Here is a 21,013-nt window from a genome sequence, read left to right on the forward strand (position 1 = left end):
TTTCCATGGACTCATTATATCCTTAAAACCCTTCATTATAATCTCAATTATTAAATGATTAATTCACAGAAATTTCATTAAAAGGTGAAAGAATTTCTCTCTGATGATGAAGTTAGCCTATTTGCTGTCCTAAGTGATAAGAAAGTCATCAGAATAAGTAGCATGGTAAGTAAAACAGTGTGATAAACAAGCATACAATTTTCTCTTTATTTTTTGTGGTGCAAATTTTGTGTCTGTTATTGTTCATTTGTGTTTGAATGAGTGACAGTGATGCACTCCACTTACTTAGAGGTTACACATTGGATGGGTAAATTCATCCTATAATGTACTTGTACAGTTTATACATTGTGTGTGCAGTGAAGAATAGTGCTGCTAACTTTCCCTTCCTCCATGTTTTTCATACCATCCAACAGAGATTAAGGGTTGATCAGCAAAAATCCACATGTAACACTAAAGAAAAATGGCTTATTGTTTCTAACAGCTACTCAATTCTACTTTCATTTTGGCACCAACTTGGGGTTATGGTGGGTTTAATGTCACAAAAAATCTGAAACAGAACAGTAATTCCCAAAAGATGTATTTATTTATTTTTAGGTTGTTATTATTATTATTATTATTTTTTTTTTTAACATTTTCTGCATTTCTTTAAAACTTTATACTTTGCAACAAGACTGAGTAAAAGCCCCAACTACCACACTGAAAAAATACCTGGGAGAACTGTGGTTAATTGCTGCCTTGGAGGCAGATCTTTGCTAGACCAATGCTTTCAGTCTTTTTACAGCAGTTAAAAACTGCTGTAAAAACTGAATGCATTACTGTGTCCATCATCTACCATCTGGAAATACCAAAATTAGAATATAATACAAGGTCAACTTGCTCTCAAGTTTCTTGACCAAAAACAAAAAAAATAACCCCCTTAAGCAGAAGATTAATTATCCTCATCCCCCATGTCGACATCCTCTTGTAACTTTTGCACCATTTTGTCTTCCATTTGTTTGGCCTTTCCTGTAAAATAAAATAAAACAAAGAAAGTTTCAACAATGACAGACATTTCACAAGGACAACCATTCTGCAGACTTTTAAATTTTCCCCTAACTTGATTCTCCTTTTAATTTTAAAATTTTAAAACCTGTGAACTCTTTACCTGCATGTGGTGCTTTGATAAGGTGAATATTTTTCTTCACTTCGTTGATGGCCTCTTCTTTCTCCAACTGTTTGCCCTTCTTTAATCTATAAAGTCGAAACAAACAGTAAAAGCAAAGTAAACATCTTGTAAATACCATATTTATTTTTTTTAAAAATCTATTACACACAAAACAATAGCTGTAAGATGCAAAGAAGATCAACTCAAAAGAAAATTCATTGTCAAACATGAACACAAAATAAACAGCTCACCTGTTCATGATAAATCTTGCCTGTCGTTTCTGTTTTATCTCCTCCACCCTCTTCATTGCTTCCACTGTAGAAGATAACAGTGAAACATAAACACTCCACTCAAAAATCAAATAACCATGTTTCTACATAGTTCTTTAGATAAGCAAACTGACTCATTACCTGTCTTGTCCCACAGTTCCCTGTTGTATTTAACAGGTATATTTCTGCGTTTCTCAAACTCCAACGAGTTATCCTGCAAGACAGTTTATTTGGTGCATAAGTAACAGCAAAATAAATAGTAATGAGACAGAGGTACTGCACGATAGATAAAGAGCTCACCACTGTCAACTCCTTCCCTGATGCCTTTCTGAATGCTTTGGTCCATCTTGTTTTTCTTGGGTTACGCTTCTTCTTGAAGTTCTTGTGGCATTTTGATTTGCAGAATCTAAATGTCTACATTTTTTTTAAAAAAGAGAGACAAAATAAGAAAAACAGTGTAACTCAAGAAGAAACCAAAGGAATCCAAATGGATGTGAATGGCATTCATGTTGTCTGACGAAAAACAAGAAAGTGCAGTAAAGAAATGCCAAAGATATGTCTGAGGTAATCTAGAAATTACATTTATGAAATGTAATAAATGTAAATTATTTACTATAATAACATAAAATGCACCTTAATGATGCAGCTGGTGAACGCAGGGATCATTTTTAATGACTTCGGATACTGTGGAATGTTTTAATCTTCTATAATATTTAATTATTTCTCAATTGTTTATATTTTATATTGATAATATGAATCTATAAAACAATTGGTAACTAAAGTTATTAAATAAATGTTTAACAGAAAATGGAAACACTGAGGAAAAGTACTTCAAAATTGTACAGTACAGTCCTTGAATAAATGCACTTAGTTACTTTCCACCACTGTATCAGACAGGTATTAACTCTATCGCACATCAAAAAATTATGCAAAGTTTAAAAATGGCGCTGACACAATCTCCAGTATTTAAAGCTTGTTAAAGGACAGTATAACTTTCAGAGCTTCGACTGTGGAGATACTTGTGATTTGTCCAGAAGGTCCGGCTCACAGCTTCTGTTTCCACATCTAGCCTTCGGGGGGCGAAATCACCCCATTAGCCAAAACCAAGGCCCTGCTAGTTAAATGCCCACGTCTTATAAACTCAATTAAAAAAGCATAAAACTCTAATTTAATAAGTGATTAAGTAAACGATATGTGCTTCACCCAACAAATCTTGTCTCCTGCTGAGTTATTTACTGTCTGTCAGCTCCTAAAACCTTGTGTCGACCCACGTGAGTGAATCCAGCACGTTAGGTTAGCCTGCAAGCTAACGGGTGGACACTGACAGCCAAACATGAGCTCCTGTTAAATTAACATGATTGTTCAGGCAGAAAGACAACACCATACCTTACAATCGTTGCGTACAAACATCACCCCATGACCAGGGTACACTGGTCCCGAACAGAAATAACACTTTTCGATGCGCATTTTCACAGCACACAAGCTGCGTGCGACAACCGACACAAACAAGACCGCCCCGTGTCGTGCTTCTCCTCCTGCTTCTTCTTCCTCTTCTTCGAACCTCGCAGCTGAAGCTTCCGCTGCAGATGTACTGCCCCCTGCTGGGCCTTCTGTCGCACATCAGTCTCTACTTCAAAATGATACAAAGGTACTAAGGATTCACCTTAAGCGTTTGAAAACGTTTCATCCACCTCATGCTGGAAAACCTTGCACTTGCATTGAGTGTTGATGAGTATAGTTTTTATAATTTACGTTCTTGGACTTTTCTGATCTGCTGTAACACAGAATATTATTACTTCACATTGTCCAATGTGACATGACAATGACAGTTTATTATGTAATTTTTTATGACTGTGGTTGTAGGGCTGTGGTACCAGTCCCTGCCACCTCATCTTTCAGCCAATCACATGGACATAAATACTTTATCATGTAAATAAAGATGAAGAAATACCATTTTAATAATGAATTTAATTCAAAATTTAAAACTGTATCAGACCCATCATATACTTTACTATAGATTGTATGTACTGTAAATTATAGATAGTTTATGGGTTTTGGTTTAGAAACAGTGTTCTGTTTGTCCACCAGAGAGTGTTGTCAAGTTAATTTCTCATGAGTTAAATATCCTGCTCTGTGCTGGTCATAGTTCGGAAAAAAATCTCTACCAAGACAAAAAAAATAATTGAATAAAATATTGGATTTTACTGGATTTTTAAAACTCCAGATACCAATATCAGTATTGGTCTTAAAAATCCAGAATCAGTCAGGATATACAGGGAATGTTCATTTGCTCCAAAACACAACACATGCACGCTGATAAACCCAATGAGACAAATGACAACACAAAATATATTTTTCCAAGAACAATTTTATTATCTAGTATGTATGATCATCTTGAGAGTATCAAAAAAATCTGTTGCAACATTTCAGCACTTAAAATAATTTGTTTTGTTGCTCACTTTGGATTAAAAGATGTGTTTTGATATTAAAAATGAGAAATATCAGAAAACCATAACTTAAATAATAACAGATAGGCCTACACTCTAAATCTATTTTTGGCACATGAGTTGGCAAAAATGGCCTGTGGCTTTCAAATTACCCTTTTATTTTAATGCACTACACCGACAAACTCTGAACTTGAAACCAGCCTTATTAATTTAGGAAAATGTCACATTAAAACTGGGGAATTTTTTTGTTTACAACACCATGCTAAAAAGACGATCTAAATTATAAATTCCAACGTAACCAAAGTACCATTCAAGGGGAAATTTCATGGTGATAAAAAAAAAAAAAGAAACAGCAGAACAGTTTTTGACATCTCAAGCTTAAAAAAAAAAAAAACTATGTAAAATGCCTTAGGAATCAAAACCATTGGAAATCTATCACATTTAAATTCAAATAATGTAAATGGAAACCAAAGAAAATCACTAAATAACAGAGACTTCAAGTTTCTTTGGTTAGGATTATTTGTATTACAAAGATATAAAAATTGATTATGTTGCTCTTCACACATAGGGTTTCCTTTATGATAGTCAGAATCCTTCATTGTCACACCTGGACAGGAAATATTATAGGGAGATGAAATGAATTCTTCTCCATAAAGCAATATTGGTGAACGGTGACAGATAATTCTCTGAACAAATAATAAATATCATCATCTATCACTGGTAGGACACACTGGATCTTTGGTTTCCACCTCATCATACCAAGGATCAACTGAATGGAAAGCCACACCCATCTGAGGAAGCAGACAACTCTTTGGATAATAGCACCGGCATCACCGCTGCATTTAGCAATGGTCTAGAAGGCAAATGGAACACAAGCCGGGGAGACTTGTGCTAAAGCTTTCACCAGAATAAAGCATCAAGAAAATTTACACTGAGAAAAGCATTCAAACCACCATTCTAAGGGAAATTTACATCATTGGCAAGAACAATATTTTGGCACACGCACCCTTAATGTACAACCACTATATTTTTGGTTGCCTTAGAATATCTATTGTATTATCAAAAACTCTTTGGGTACAATTTTTCCTGTCTTTGGATCTCATTATCTTTAGTATGCAAAGCCCTTTTGATATTAAGGCCATATTAAAGCTTTGAGTTCAGTGCACTGAAAATGCCAAACAATATAGTATGATAAAGCTCAAATAGTTTGACAATATCTAATGCACTTGTTCTTTCACAGCATACATCATTCAAAGACAAACAACGTGAAACAAAAGCTCCTTCAACCATGAAAATAAAAGAGAGGGAATTTAAAAACATGAGGCCCACTATATAATAACGCCCCAGCTGAGGTAACAAGACCTGGCAATGAAATGTTTTCACCTCGTCCCCTGAGTCTGAGATAATACTGCACAATATGTGGTAAAAAGGAGGTAGTAGTATACATACAAGAACAGAACACTGAGGTAGATAATCAGTCAACGGGGCTCAACTACACCCTTCACTCCAGTGGAAAGTAATTAAATATAATGAAAATGTATCACAATACATTTCTGACATTCTTTTTAACATTCATCATGGGTGAGCTTTGGTTTAGGACAGACAACGCCAAACACAGGCAAACAGGTAGAAAGTTGTAAAAAAAAAAATGGAAATAAAATGTTATAACAAACATTCATACAAAATCCTGAGGTAGATCCGAAGCAAAAGCACATCACCTCCATCGCAGCAGCTGGCTTCCTGATCCCTTGTGCCTCAAGAAACAACTGAGTGGCTCAACTCAGGAAGCGAACGAGGTAGAAGTGGTGTAGCTTCGGCTGCTGGAGAGCAGACACGGGCCGGGTGATGTCAGGATCCGGCTGCTTTGGACGCATGCGGGGCAGGACGAGAGCCCTCCGAGGTGCAGCAGAGCCGGGAAGCATCAGGGGCGGAGTGATGGAGGGGGTGACTCGACATCTCCTCATTTTCCACTTCAAAAGACTGCTTCAGCTCAGCGATGGTGGTACTATCGTCCGGCCCAAAAGATTCTGGTCTGGAGCTCATGCTTGTCAAAGGGTTGCTCATCTCTTCGTTGCTTTCTTCGTTGGAGTAATGTCCAGAGTCTCCCGTCTCTTGGCTGCCCTCACTGGTGTGAGAGCTCTCCGAGTGAAGTGGTCCATAGATAATCTCCCGGGAAGAAGGAGGAAGGGGCGCTGAGCCTAAATTCTCATCATACCTCAGAACGGTTTTGCCAGCCTCATACAAGCTGGCTCTCCTCTCCACCTAATGAGATAAAACATGATGAGATAGAAATCAAGATAAATGGAGATATGGAGATCTAACTGAAAGATTAATGATTGATCAGAATAATGTCACATCATTTACATCAGTTTCAGCTGGATTCCTGATCTCCCTCTTGAAGAACAGCCACCTCTTGCTTTGATTCTGGTTGCTGACTGGACCAGCACTGTTTATGACCATATTAGATCCACCCTAAAGCAAACAAAAAAATACATGATAAGACCAGATTTCTTCTAATGATCCTGTGCTCTTTTGAACATAAAGCATGTACCTGTGAAAGCTGTTAAAATTCTATTTCAGAAACCAGTAGTCATCAGGTTTTGTTTCGCTCACCTTGGAATCTAAAAAGTGACCACTTATCATGGGCATAAGGGCCTCGACATTCTCTGCATGGCGTTCATTAGGCAGGGACACACCAGCACGTGGACCTTCTCCAGTTCCTACAGCAATGACTTTGTGACTGGAGGACTTTCTGTAAGTCATACAAAGATAATGATGTAAAGAAATGTCAGACAAACCTCATTGATTATGTTTTCTAATATAATTATGAACTGTTTAATTATTTCAGATAATTAGAATCAGTACCTTGGTCTGCCCTTGCTGATGAGGATCAAGGCACACATAACAATACAGGACAAGGCGATGCTCACACCAACAATGATCCCTGTCATCGACCTCTGGTCTATGTGGTACAGACCATCAGAGAACACTGGAGGACAAAAAAAAAAGTGTTTCAGGTGTAAGTAAGTAATTACACACTAGCTACACCTATGAGAAGCAACTGAGATACAGTGGGGAGGTAACATTAAAGGACAACAGAAGTGAATACTCTCACCTTAGAGGCAGCTGTTTAAAGACTTTACATTTATGTATTCTGCCCCACAAGGCAAAATGCAGTTGCTACGAATTTATTATATAATTCATGTGAAGACAGCATTTTAAATTTGCAGTAACAACAAAGCAGAGCAAAACACCGAGCCAAACCACAGTAACTACACTCTGACTGAGTAGTTACTGCATAATGGCTTTCTATTGCTGGCCAGGCTGTGGTTAGTGCACTCTGTGGACACCAGAGGCCACTCCATCACAGACCCCTGCCAACTAGAGAAAACTACATTTATTAAATTGATTGCAATATAAATATTAATACCCATGGACACCAAGATCCAAATATTTCCCAAAAATCTATGAACTCAAAATAATAAAATGAAAGTTTATTTTCTTAAATCAAGCAGTGAAAAAGCATTAAGAAAGTTGAAAGAACATATTTCTTTGGTAGATACTGTGGAATGCAATATCTCCATCTTTTAGGTATTGTGTATGTTTGATGCCAGTTTTTTGTGGTCAAAAAATAAGCCTAAAAGACATAAAATGAGGGAATTACAACTTTTCTGTTACCCAGTTTGCCAGCCATCCAGGAAACTCTTCTGAACCACTCTTTTGTTTAATTAACAGTATTAATAAATGTTACTGACCAACGCCTCCTAGTGGTTTGTTTCCAACCACAGAGGAATCTTCATTTGCACTCCACAGACCATTCTTACTAATGATTATAAATCCATACTAGTGCCAGAATCACAGGCTTTGCACAGCAATAAATAACACAATGCAGTTTTATCAACACTAGATACAAAGATGAAATAAAGCTGGATTCAAATTAAGCCTAAGTGGCATCACAGCCCTAATATTACATTATAGACTGAAAAGTTCCCTGTGGATAATTCATACCATTTCATTTCAAGTAAAGAACACTAACACCAAGCCTCTATTGTGTGCTTGTGTTTCATGATGCTAACCTGTTGTATCTGCGAAGCTGTCAGAGTGCCTGGGGTTCTTGCTGCGATGGGCGTTACCCCGCTTCAATGCCAGTTCCACAATGTTAGAGAAAGGTCCGTCTCCCACCTGATTGGAGGCTGAGATCTTCACCAGGTAGACATTCCCCGGCTCCAGCTTCTCTAGCAGGGCCATTGTATGGCTTCCTGTAAATGGCAGCAGAATCATACAGTTAGGATTAGAAGTTCAGAAAACTGATACTGATTTATAGCCCTCTATGACATGCACACTTGAAGCTACAGAGTTTATATTTCTTGGGCAGTGTAGATGAATAACATACAGCAAAATAAGATATACTGAAATGCTTCCTGGAAATGAAATGTTTTTATTATTTAAAAAATTCCCTAAAATACTCACATATTACAGGGAATAAAAGTGCTTCAGTGGTTTTTGTAAATTTTATAGAGTTTTCTGTCTCTATAAAATTACGAAATCATTACGATACAGCACGTGTTTGTAAGAGGTAGTGTTGGAACACATATTTCCCCTAAAATTCTTTCTGCATCACTGACATTACTGATAATGTGATCAGGTGTGCTACTTACCCTCCCTCTGCATTATTTGCCAGTGTCCAGCCATCCAGGCTTTCTGGGAAGCGTACAGGATGGTGTAGTGTGTAATCACCACATTGGGCTCTGTGGGCTCCCTCCAGGACACCAGAGCAGTGTCATCCTCGATCAGAGTTACTCGTACTCCGGCAGGTGGTTGGCTGGGTGCTGTACAGCGAATTCACATTCATATTAATCAACACATTTATTGAGAAATATCTGATTTGAGTCTGCACCATAGAGGAAATAATGGGACACACAAAAAGCAACACAATCATGACAAACTGATGTTACAGTAATGTCCAACTTGTTACCTGCTGGCAGGGTTTGATGGTAAACAACAGAACTCCAAGAACTCGACATCTGGTCCACATGGAGGCGCACAACAAACTCATAGCGAGTGTTTGGATCCAAATTCTGAACCATCATGCTCTGTTTGGTACTGTGAAGAAACAACATTCTTTCATTATCGGCATGTGGCAGGGATGAATCCAGACCTACTTACTGTATGAAATGTACAATTATTGGCTAAGCTTATATTCCTATATTATCATTAAAAACAGCCAATGATAAGACACATTCATACATAATTTGCAAACATGTGATATACTGTATGTTTTGGAGGCTTTATTTGTCATGCCAGAGGTAAAGTACTAAATTGTTTTTGGTTCTCAGCTTACGTTTGAATGTAGCGTATAGCAGAGGCATTGTGGGTGCCCACAGGTGTACAGCGGACTGTATAGCTAACAGCCTTTCCAGGGGGGAAAGCGGGACGACTCCAACGCAGGGACACTGCAGATGAATTGTTGGCCAAGACGGTCACGTGATCTGGAGGTGGAGGGGCTGCTGCCAGTTGGTCTCTAGCCGCTGAATGATGGAACAAAAAGTATATTTTCATCACATTTCTCAATTTGAGAAAAGGAACTATTTCATTTAGTATCAGAAGACTTCTGAAATAAACAAAAACGAGAAATGTACTTACACACACATCCTGGAGTACTAACTGTTTGGTCAGTCTGATAGCCGTCTCCAGCTTGACTGACAGCCAGAATTTTGACATGATACTTTCTCCTTGGGTCTGGAATATAAATAATCAATATTCAACTACAATTGCAACTGAAGCTTGCTCAAACAGACATTACAATAATTGCACAGAGCAGCTTCTTTCAAATACATAATCCAATGTGGGTCAAATAACGTGGCTAATAATGCCAAAGCCTGAAAGATCACCATTAAAATAGCAAAAGTGACAATTTACAAATGGAGCAGCATCTATTTGAAAAAAAGGCAGAGACACTTTGATAGTTAGCTGCTGGAGGGGAAGTTTGTAGGTCATAACTAGCTACCCCCCATGAATGGACAAAGCATGGTCTCCTGAGCCACAACAACCTCATTTATCATGTGTTGTCATGTGTAAGGAGCATAAGAAAGATAAACAAGCTCCAAGACCCAGGAAATATGGTGACATAATCAATAAGTTCTTTGAAAATGATCACAAAATGATACAGAATTTTCCCCTTTGAAAGATTTTACAACTATAAAACCCTATTAGAACCATGTTGTGTTTTAAGCACAGTACAAACAAATCACTAACTTTGAAGGGAATAACAGAGGTAGTTAAAATAAAATGTGATCTTGTCTGCAATGTGCACTTATAATAATTATGGACAGACAAGACTGTATGAAGGACTGGCTAAAATACATCAGAAATATCAATGACATCTAGGGGTTGGAAGCTTTTGTACATATGCCTAAAATTTTGTGTATTAACTTGAGAAAGTATAATTGCCTCAGCTCCTAAATCAGGACATTTTTAGGGAGTATTAAGATTTGGTTTATGCCTCCAGTGTGAAAGGTCAGCGTATGGGTATTGACCAGTGAAGGCGGTGTGTCCAGGCCTGTTGTGGGGGCTGGGCCAGGGGCAGTGTTCAGCTGCTGGGATCCTAGGCCCATGGGACTGGGGGGGTTTGACTGGGGTCAACAGGTCAGGCCAAGATAGAACAGAAAGAATCTGGGCGCAGGACTGTGGGAGAGAAGCAGGGCCCCTTTTGTTTCCCCCTTCACATTCTTCTTGCTGGCCTTGTGTTATAGCCTTCAACTTGGAGCAAACATGGCTTCAAAACATTGGAGCCAAGTTATATTGAGAACGGTGATATAGTGGAATATGGAACCAATGACAGCGGCTTGTGTTATTGTCAATATAGAACCATACTAAAAAGGTTTTACATTTATAATAAGTAATTACTACAAAAGCATTTAAGTTAAAAACAATTATTAACAATCTACACAATTCTACTTCAACTTTTAGGGTATGATCTGAGTTGGAACAAAACTGTGCTTGAAGGTTCAGATCAGAAAAAATGATATAGTTCTGATCAGTATGGCCTTGTTCATATTGCATATAGATTGCTGTGGGTTATTTACATGGACAGCACAGATGACCACTGGGGGTGGGGTCCTAATACAAGACTGCTGTCTCACGGCTAGAGGTCAGTGGCTCGGTCCAGCCCTGGCCAATCCCAGGGGTCTTTGTTTATGTTCACCAGTGTCCAGCTAAAGGGGGGTAGTGACCAGAGTCTTACAGGGCAGGTCTGGCCTTGGATACAACACAATGGCCAGGGGTAATTATGCAAGCTGCAGGATGGGAAATGGTGGTGGGAGGGACATCTGGACCCTGACCTCTAACCCTGGGAGCCTGAGCTCACACAATACTGCAGCCAGACTGGAGAGGGCTTCTGGTTAGGCAAGAGGGGTCAGCCAGGACAGGGGGTGAAAATGCAAATGCAGCATCCAACTGCCCATTGAATTAAATTGGACAGTGCAAAAGAGAGTCATTAGAGTGAGAAGCGATCGGTCACTCTATGTTGTCTCCACACCCACACATAGGTCTAGATGGTAGAAATGCACTACTACTATAAACAGTCAAATGTAATCTTATGTTTTTCATTCACTCCACTACCCTGTGACCCTACAACTAACCAGCTATAACAACAAGACTGCATCACTCACCAAGGCCACTGATGGTGTAGGTGTAGGTTCGAGCCTGAAGTTGGATGCTGGGCTGTTCTGGTTGACCTTCTTCATGGTAACACAGCTGGTAACCCTGGACAGCCACAGATTCTGGGGAGGTTTGCCAGCGTGCCACAATGGAGGTGCAGTTAAGCGGCTCAAGTTGAAGAATAGGGGCTGAAGGCACTAAGGGGGTGGGAAGGGGGGAGGTGTGTTAGAGACAGCAGGCATCAAATCAATAAACACTCATATTTAGAATATCAGTGAGCACAAAGGGAGACTAAACCCCTGAACAACAAAAAACAACAGGATACTGGGAATAGAAAAAGGTGGATAGATGGACCATCACCTAATTAAGACAATGATTTTCAGAAGAATCAGCACATGTTGAGAGTTCCAGGTGTTTGTCATAATTTCAGCTTCCTTCTATCAGAAAATGACTTTAAAAATGCAGCTGGCTTTGTAGTAGCAATTTTGAGTTGCATTATCTTTATCTTAAATGTGTAATTCTCTCTGTGATCTATGTCTACACCTAAATATATAACTAAACTTCTGAAAACAAGAAATCCAGCTTTGGTGGACAAACAGCCTCCCCCCAACACACCAGGCCATGAAAAGAGGCTATTCTTTCCCCCACACAGACGCCTGAGGCCCTCTCTTTATGACCCGTGACTGAGACCGCTCTAACATCACTGACAGCGAAGGGCAAAGGTTCCTGGGTAACCAACACAAAGACTGTGGGACAATGCTACAAGAGCAAACTCTAGTCATAAGCTGGCCACTCTGCATGAGCTCCAGTGATCCTCCTGGTATTCTAAGAGCAGAGAAGCACTGTCTGACAAAAGCAAAAGGACAGCCAGTTACGGATTTGCAACCACATGATTCTATACTCTATAGCACATACTTGTTGCTTTCTTATAATTCTGTTGAAGATTTCTCCTTTTGAGCCAACAAAATAAATCCAAACATGCATGAAAAAGTAGCAAGAAATGAAAAAGTTAAGTAGACAAAAGGCTCTATACAACCACGTGATGAGATTACGTAGAAAAAAGTCATACAGCTTTATAGCACCAGCTCTCAAAATTTCGTGACATTTTGGTTTCAGCCTTCTGCAGGTTTACCTTTGTTGCTGGAGGTCTTAGGTGTGCGATGCGAGGTCCATGCAGAAGGCTCACACCAGCCCACACGGGTTGCTGCAGCCATTCGGAGCAGATAGATGGTGTCAGGCTGCAGGGCTTCCAGCAGATATTCAGTGCTGTTCTGTGGTAGCTCCACAGAGGTGACAGTGTTGTCTGCAGCTGTACGATAGGATAGTCTGTATGCAGACACCCGACCACGGCTCACCTTGGCTGGCAGTGGCTGCCAGCTCACCTGGATATCTGTTGAGCTGTGGCTGGTCAGACTTAGCTCTGGGGTACGCAGAGGCACTACGGAAAGACAAGTATGTCACAAATATGCTTGATACTAACGTGGTGATGTATCTAATCAGAGTACAAATTTGCTGGCAAAAAGCTAAAATGTCATATATTCTATGCATCTTCCACCTAAGTTTGTTTTTAGTGAGTAGAAGAAACCAGCAGCATGCCCATCCCCCCATTTCCACTCAAAATGTGCTCTGTACACACATCACTTGCATGCATGTTAGCTTAACTACCAAAGTGATTTATTGCAAGGAATGCTGGGAGTCTCTGTGCTTACCATCCTCTAGGGTATGTTGACTGACTTGGTCTGACATACGACTGGCTCCCATTGGCATATAAGCAACAATGTAAAAGCTGTAGTTTCGAGCTGGCTCAAGGTCGTCGATGATATAACTGGTCGTGTCGTTGCCAATAACAACTTGATATTCTTCATTGTTTAGCCCTGACATGGAACAGATCAAAAAGCATGTTAGGAAATAGATTAGGATTATCCAAAGAAGAAGAAACTTCTATGAAAGGCTGGCGAGCATGGACCATGTAAAGAGTTAGTGTTTTGACTGGCTTGATGCTTGAAGTTTCTGAATGTCACTCATCCTTTCTATAAACATGTGCAATGCTAGGCATGACAACCTTACTGCTTCCAGACCTCTTAAAGCAAACTCAATTAAACATCTAAAAGCCAGTTTACCACAAAGGCAGAGGTGACGTAATAGAGTTAGTTAACTTTCAATTCAGTTGTTAAAGCTAAATATCTCTTTACATTACTAGTGTGCAAGACTGTGAGGCCTTTAAAAAAGCTTTCCTGTCCCTTTAACTGCAGGCAGAATGAGCTGGGGAGTGGACAATGGGTTGGCTAAGCCTGTTGTTATTTCAGTGAAGTTGCCATTCTGAGTCCTCCTTGACCTCTGCTCTGTGCAGCATCAACAGATGGCCTTCACCAAGGAAGGTTGATCACATGTGAGAGAGTGAGATTGCTTATTGTGTCATCTTGCATCTCTTCACGCCTTTATCCTTCCCAGTTCACAACTTGCAAAACCCAAAACATAATTAACTGGCTCTTTCTCTTGGCCTTACCTTCAGCCTTCATGTAATGGATGGAGTAGGCAATGACTTTGTCTGCATTGTAGAGTGGTCTCTCCCAGGCCAGTAAAATAGCAGAGCTTGAGATGGTCTCAGCATGGATATTTCTAGGCGCACTGGGCCTGTCCTCGGACATGACAACAATGAGGCGAGCCAAGGACAGCACAGAACCTTGTTCACTCTCTGCCATGCACTGATAGATGGCATCATCCTCAGGGATGATCTGGGTAATCACCAATTTACTGTGAACCAATAAAAAAGACAATGCATATCAGCAAAAAAACATATAAAAGTTACTTCAAGCTTTTCATTTTAATTAGTTTAGGGAAGTTTGTTTTCATGGTACTAAAATTATGTTTGATTGTGACCATTACTCCTTTTGCAAAGTACCTGTTATACATTTTAATCCTCCCATTTAAGTGAACCTCTTCTCCATTCTTTAGCCAGGTGATGCGTGGCTGGGGCACACCTTCTGCTTGGCACATAAACCTAGCAGTGCCTGCTCTTGGACGGGTCTGGCTCTCAGGCTTCTCAACAATGGATGGTGGCTCTGAAACAGAGTTGTAAGAGAAAAGTAATCAAAACATTCTATTGCTTACCATTTATTAACTCAAGCACAAAATGCTAACTGTTTGGCATCTTGCACCTAACAGTGTCTCTACAAGCAGACACTGACTGGTCCTGTGAGTATAAAAACTAGCTCATATCTGCAGAAGCTTGGAGTACAAGAAGCAGGCAGAAGATGTGAGAACCTAGGTGTTATGACTACTAAAGAGTACCTAGAATTGTGAGGTTAGCTGCAGCAATAGTGTGGTTGCGGGTTCCAGGGGTGGTGGCCCTGCAGAGGTAGACTCCACTGTGCTTGGAACTGACATCAGTAATAACCAGGTTCCCATTTCCCAGCACTTTGGCATTGTACACATCGATGGGTTTACTGTCAGCACGGCTCCAGGAGATGATGGGCCAGGGGTTGCCTGTGGCCACACACTCCAACACCACTGTTTGGTGAAGAGAAGCGGTGACATTCTGAGGTCCAGCAATGATTCTGGGCCTCTGACGTGGTTTAGGACCTACACCTTCAAAAGAAAAGGAAATTACTGAAAAATCAATTCAGATTTGTCTAAACAGTTTACACAGTTTAGCGTCAGATGCAATGTTTTTACCTTTGTTGACAGTCAGAAGTGCTTCTCTACTCTTCAAACGGCTACCAATGTTAGTTGCCACACATCGATACTGTCCAGCATCTTCCACTTGTACATTGTGAATCTGAAGGACTCCATTAGGCAAAACCGTAATTCTACAAACACACAAAGGTAACATTAGATTGAAGTGAACAGAAAAAGAATCTGGCAGTGTAAAACCACTCACAGGCTACAAACATACTGACATAATAAAGTATATTATGCGGGGATAACTGTGTGACGTTGTCTAAAATGACTCAAGGCATGTCTGCAGGTACCTTTCTGTCTGTAGTGGTAATGTGCTTTGGTTGAGCTCCCATGTGATGGTGGCAGCAGGGCTGGAGGTGACTGCACAGGAGAATCGTGCCACTGACCCCTCAGTCACCACCATAGGCACAGGATGCAACACAAACTCTGAGATACCTGTGGAAAAAAATTAATTAGAGATCAAGGCCGGGAAGCATCAGCAGTAGAAATTTTTAACCAAAACCTACTGTATTAACATATTAGGCCATCGGTGGGTATTTGTTTTAGGGTGACTGAATTAAGTATTTTACATCATTATTTACACTAATTTATTTCACAGTTACTTGTGATAGCCACACACTCAATATAACATTTTATTCCACATTTGGTAAAACATATATTATGCATGCAAGGCTCTGGCTTTGATGGATGTTAACTGATTCTATGAAAGGAATTGATCTCTGTAAGACACCATGATCTTGCTTTTGTGCAGATGAGCTATGAGGTCCCATACTGACCAGTTGGTCCAATCAATGGATCAATTGAAGAATGACACTGAATGATGCATTGTTATAGATAAAAACTAATCAATTCACTTTGCATAAGAAGGGCTGCAAGCAACCTCTAGGCAAAGAAAATATCTAAAACAATATTGCAACACAAAGGTAAACCTATGTCTTGCAGATGTCTAGGATGACACGCTGCATAAAGGCAAAATATTCCAATTTAGTCAGAGTCATGTCACACATTTACAGTTTACTTAGACCCAGATATGTAGACAATGCTTAAGTATAACATAACTGCTTTACAATAACTAAAACGACTGTGCACAATTTGCTGAGTCATGCTCTATTTATGTGCATTCAAAAGATCTTTCAGTAATCTGCATTATCAGAAGCCCACTCTATAAGATATGACCAGTGACCTTCATTCATTAAGGTGATAACTCTCTCCCTTCCCCCTCACTCACAGGAAGGAAGTCAATATCATGTTAAAGAAAATCAATACCCTGTTCCCCCAGTGAAGCTCCACATTTAAATCCTGAGCTTTGGGAGATTCAAATTAAAGAGCCATCCTTTAATTTAAGACCTAATCTCATCAATATTACACAAATAAACTGGTAACCCTGCTTATGTGAAGTGCATTAGGGGTTAGCCTCAACCAGAATCAGAAATGATGATCCTTTTAGGTTTGTTTGTAAAGTATTCCTTGGAAATGGCAGTAGGTTTTGGTTTAGAGTTAGTACATGACAACCAAATCCCATGCCAAATGACATTTAATTATTATCCAAAGGCCAGTATTGTCATGAAGTCTGTTTTATCCACCCATCCTATCTCCAGACAGCACACCTGACTGCTGAGCATCATGAAAAGTCCCTAGCTCCTGGTTAGAAGTTAAAAATAATATGTTGTTTACTCTCCTCTGAGAGATGACAGACCATCTTCACTCTTGCTGTGGGAGCAGAGATGTAGATGGTGGGTGTGGCCTGTACAGACTGATCCGCTAATTTGGTCACCTCTGTTGTAAAGAACAAATCAATGTCTAGGTCAAACAGCGCAAAGGTTTCTCTAAAGAGGTCAGAGTTCACTTCAACCCCCTTCAATTTTAGCCCAAACTGGGGGCCAGATCGAAGTCAGTTTACCATTAGTCCACAAAAGAGAACCTTGTGATTCTCATGGTGTTTATATCCTCTATCAAATAATATAGTAGTAAATAATTATAAAGGCCTTATTTTGCAAATTATAAAAAAGAAATGACAGATATCTGACCCTTATAAATCTAAGAGGGGTTGAAACTGGTAATGTAGTCGTAGGACTGCAAGGAAAATACTTCCTGGATGTAAACATCCAGGAAGTATAGAAAACAAACGTTCTGAAAGGCCCAACACTATTTATTGTGGAATATCAGGCACGTTTGTTCACATGACAAACTGGCCTTTCTTTAACAAAAGGCCTCAGCTTGACAGAGCAAAAGCGAGACTGATCCAGTGAAAGGGATTGTGGGCTGGGAGAGAGAACAGCAGGACAGCCCAGGCAGAGCAGGCCTGTGACATCACAAAGCCTTTCCTTGCTGACCCCTGACCCTCAGGACCTCTGGACAGAAGGGGAGCACAGAGGAGGCCCATCCTCCACTCCCCGCCTACAGCTGACCAAAAACCTTTAACCCTTTCACTGTCAAAGGCTAGACACCAGATCAAACCTGACTTTTGAGGATTTTGATGTGGTCATCTTATAGAAAACTTATTTTTTTTAGCCCTTCAGTAGGTTGTTGCAACAAGATTGTCAGACAGCTGGTGTGTGAAAAAGCCGCTTTTCCTGTTTGTATTTCTGTATTTAGAAATGTCTTCCTGCATCCTAGTTGTATCTAGTTCTACATCAGCTTGTACTGTTGAGTATTAGGACCCATTGCCTGAAATTTCCTATCTTCAGTGTCAATGTCAAAATCAGTATATTTCAGAAGGCCATGTTGGTTTCCATGACAGCAGTCATGGGATATCCCTTCTAAGATCTGTGAAAAGTGGCCATGGTAGACCAGGCCCAGTGAATAGACACAGCTGTCCTGTCCACTGATATGTGGACAAACAAATGCCCTGAAAACCTAGCCTTTTCTTCTGGGGCAGTCAGGGGCACTCCAAACAAAGGCTAAAAGGCAAATGGCCTTTCAGAGATTCCTCTGTGTAGCAGACCATTCAGCAATTACACAGCCACAGTCTGCAGTGACAGTGCTATCCCACCGGCATGGGAGAGAGAGAAGGCTAATTTCCAACTTTTTGCCGATGTTTCCTGAGCAAGTGATACTTTGCCTCAAAACAAGGAAGACAGAGTGAATTCAGACTGAGAGCTGCCTATTTATGGAGTATTTATGAGCTTTTAGATAGACTCTCCATCTATCTTTAACTGTCTCTTAAAATGTTCCTATAACTGGACTGAGAGCTTTAAACTCAAGCATGGCAAAGTCTGAACAACTTCCAACAACATGGAAACCCAGACTTTAGAAGTTTTTACTCAGTAAAAAAAAAAAGAGAGGGGTGGGGTACATCTGCTTCCCATCTCCAGGTTAATAACCCATGAACTTGCTATTCTAATGCCTGCATGTTGACACCACAAAGTGGATATCACCAACAAGTTTAACCCATTTCATCTTGGTCCCATCAGTGGAAAACAGGAATAAAATCCATGTTAGCCCCAGGGAATCCCTTTGACTTTGAGCTCCATACTTACTTGCGATAGTCAGACGTGATCTTTGGCTTAGGATAGCTCCATATTTGTTCTGGGAGAGGCACTGGTAGAATCCTTCATCTGAATCCTCCTTGGTATGCTTTGTCTTTGGTATGTACAGGGAGCCGTTGGGCAGAAACCGTATGTGCTCACTTTCTGCCAACCGAACTCCATTCTTCAGCCACTTGATGGTGACTGGAGGCTGTCCATGAGCCTGACAGTCTAAGACAGCAGGGTCCTTTGGTAGCACAGTAACATCACTGGGCTCTGTGATGAACGACAACTCGCTGAAACATAAAACACCTAGAAAAAAGTGGAAACATTAGTGAAGAGTTGGTTATGTTTATAAGTAGTGGAAGACCACTGCACAACAACTAAATAGCCTGACAGACCATACATATTGTGTACTGAAGGGGTATTAAGGAAAACTATGTTGCTATTTCAGGAAGATTAAAACAAAAAGGAGACCATACAGAATGATGCTATTAACAAACATTCACTTTAAACACACTGCATATCTAAACACAAATGTTAAAGTAATAGCAGCTGTATTTGATGATGTGATGTGTCGTGCTGTAATGATTTAAATAAAGAAAGAAAAAGCATTTATCTTTAAAAAAAAACAAAAAACGAGATATGGTGTTTAAATATTTGCAGCCTGTCATAAGCATCAGATATGAAGTTAGTGAGAATCCACTACTTAACTGACATAATGACAGAGAAGCTCTGGACTACTAGAAAGTACAGAGTTAACCTTGCTATCTCTTGTTTATCAATGCAGTTCAAAATACAACGTTATTTTTCAACAAAATAGTTATTTATATATATATATATAAATACATACACATGTATATATGTCTGTTATGTATGTATGTTTATGTAGGCAGTGGACAGTACGTCCCCGGACCACAAATCAGGTCAGCGTACTCAAAAACAGCGATAACATCAATAACAAAAACTTACCTGATAAAGGAAGAAACAAAAGAAAAAGCAGCAATTGCTGGCAGGCTTTCATCTTAAATTTCGCCATTTATCCAGATTGTTGTGTCATTTTTTTCCCCCCCGCACCGCCGCTCTCCTGCGTGCTGTCCGTAGCTCCCCAAAACCGATTCTGCCGGCAGCGGAGGACCAACGACTCTACAGGGGGGTGCCAGGGACACCTCCAACCCTCCCTCTCACGCATGCGCTGACACTACAGGCCAAAAGCAAGCGTGTGTGTGTGTGTGTGTGTGTGTGTGTGTGTGTGTGTGTGTGTGTGTGTGTGTGAAAATGGGGTCCGTGGACCTCAGGGGCACCAGGGAGGAACTCCTAGAAAACGCGGAACTGGAAAGTTTCTATAGCAGTTTCGTTTATTATATCAACAGAATGATGTGATGATTAGAGACTGTGATTCCTATTTGATCCTCACCTGAAGCTGAACCTGGCAGCCAGAGGAAAGTCTCATCAGGTACAACACTATAGTCAAATTTCTATGGCCATGTTTCCAAATAATCATCACATTTTGTTATTTGACATAAATAACAGGGAACTTTGAACAGCTTTGCAGACATCTTTAAATGTCCTGTTTTGCTCCATCAGCAACCCAGAATCCCCCAAATATTTTATGTTCATAAATGATGAAGAAAAACAATTGACCATTTTTTTCAAACTTTGAGGCTATATGAAAAAAAGAAAACAAGAACTGATTTCATTTCATTGAACTTGAGTTGTTCAACAAGTTGAGAGTTTTCATTTCATTCAGTGAAATTAACATGCTATAAAGCTAAAACACACATACACACTGAGCTCTGATCAGGTCCACACATGACATCCTTACACACTGATTTTTCAAACTACAAACTGATCAGTAATTAACAACTGGTTTCTCATGTAACGACTTAGCTTAGTGAGATCTTCTTTTCTGTTTATCACATATTTAAAACAACAAAATAAGATGACAAACATAGAGAATTATCAGTTACCAAGGGCCATTGGTAATAAGGTCACACTGAACAGCATCTGCTCCTACCACAGAACCTGGTAATTATGAGGAGGTATTGATGGCTGCAAGTCAGCTGCCTAATGAATTCAGATATTGATCCAGCGACCATGCCTTTTGACAATGACCCTCCCGTCTCCCAGCACTCATTCAGTAGCAATACAATGGGCTCCAGCTGTTAGATCAGCCATGCTGTATCAGCAAAACACACCCATCTACTGGTACAGGTAAATGCAGTCATCACATTCAGACTGGGAGATGCCTTGCGCCTTATAAAAGATATTATATAATATAATCTTATTCTAATCTACGAATGGTTGTGTAATGATTTTAAGGGATTACTGGCAGAAACAGACATC

At 39.9% G+C, this 21,013-nt stretch overlaps 2 protein-coding genes across 2 annotated transcripts; both read right to left on the reverse strand.

Annotated features, from left to right (window-relative positions):
• Positions 1–570: 570 nt before the first annotated feature.
• On the reverse strand, positions 571–2,957 carry rsl24d1 (ribosomal L24 domain containing 1). The gene is made up of 6 exons (XM_041038062.1): positions 2,800–2,957; positions 1,714–1,827; positions 1,555–1,627; positions 1,396–1,459; positions 1,145–1,230; positions 571–1,005 (listed from the first exon to the last, which is right to left on the reverse strand). Exons 1-6 carry the CDS (start codon positions 2,878–2,880, stop codon positions 929–931), a joined length of 495 nt encoding a protein of 164 aa, XP_040893996.1. The 5' UTR covers positions 2,881–2,957; the 3' UTR covers positions 571–928.
• A 2,751-nt stretch (positions 2,958–5,708) lies between these two features.
• On the reverse strand, positions 5,709–19,706 carry LOC121181840 (protogenin B-like). Its single transcript, XM_041038015.1, has 19 exons — positions 19,640–19,706; positions 18,680–18,979; positions 15,491–15,635; positions 15,195–15,328; positions 14,811–15,107; positions 14,422–14,581; positions 14,026–14,273; positions 13,229–13,393; positions 12,652–12,957; positions 11,531–11,716; positions 9,504–9,599; positions 9,202–9,388; positions 8,836–8,963; positions 8,519–8,689; positions 7,937–8,119; positions 6,726–6,849; positions 6,474–6,612; positions 6,225–6,332; positions 5,709–6,122 (listed from the first exon to the last, which is right to left on the reverse strand). The coding sequence occupies exons 1-19, from the start codon at positions 19,704–19,706 to the stop codon at positions 5,709–5,711; spliced, it is 3,558 nt and encodes a 1,185-aa protein (XP_040893949.1).
• Positions 19,707–21,013: the final 1,307 nt, after the last annotated feature.

The sequence above is a fragment of the Toxotes jaculatrix genome, chromosome 5, assembly GCF_017976425.1.
Source record: "Toxotes jaculatrix isolate fToxJac2 chromosome 5, fToxJac2.pri, whole genome shotgun sequence".
NCBI lineage: Eukaryota > Metazoa > Chordata > Actinopteri > Toxotidae > Toxotes > Toxotes jaculatrix.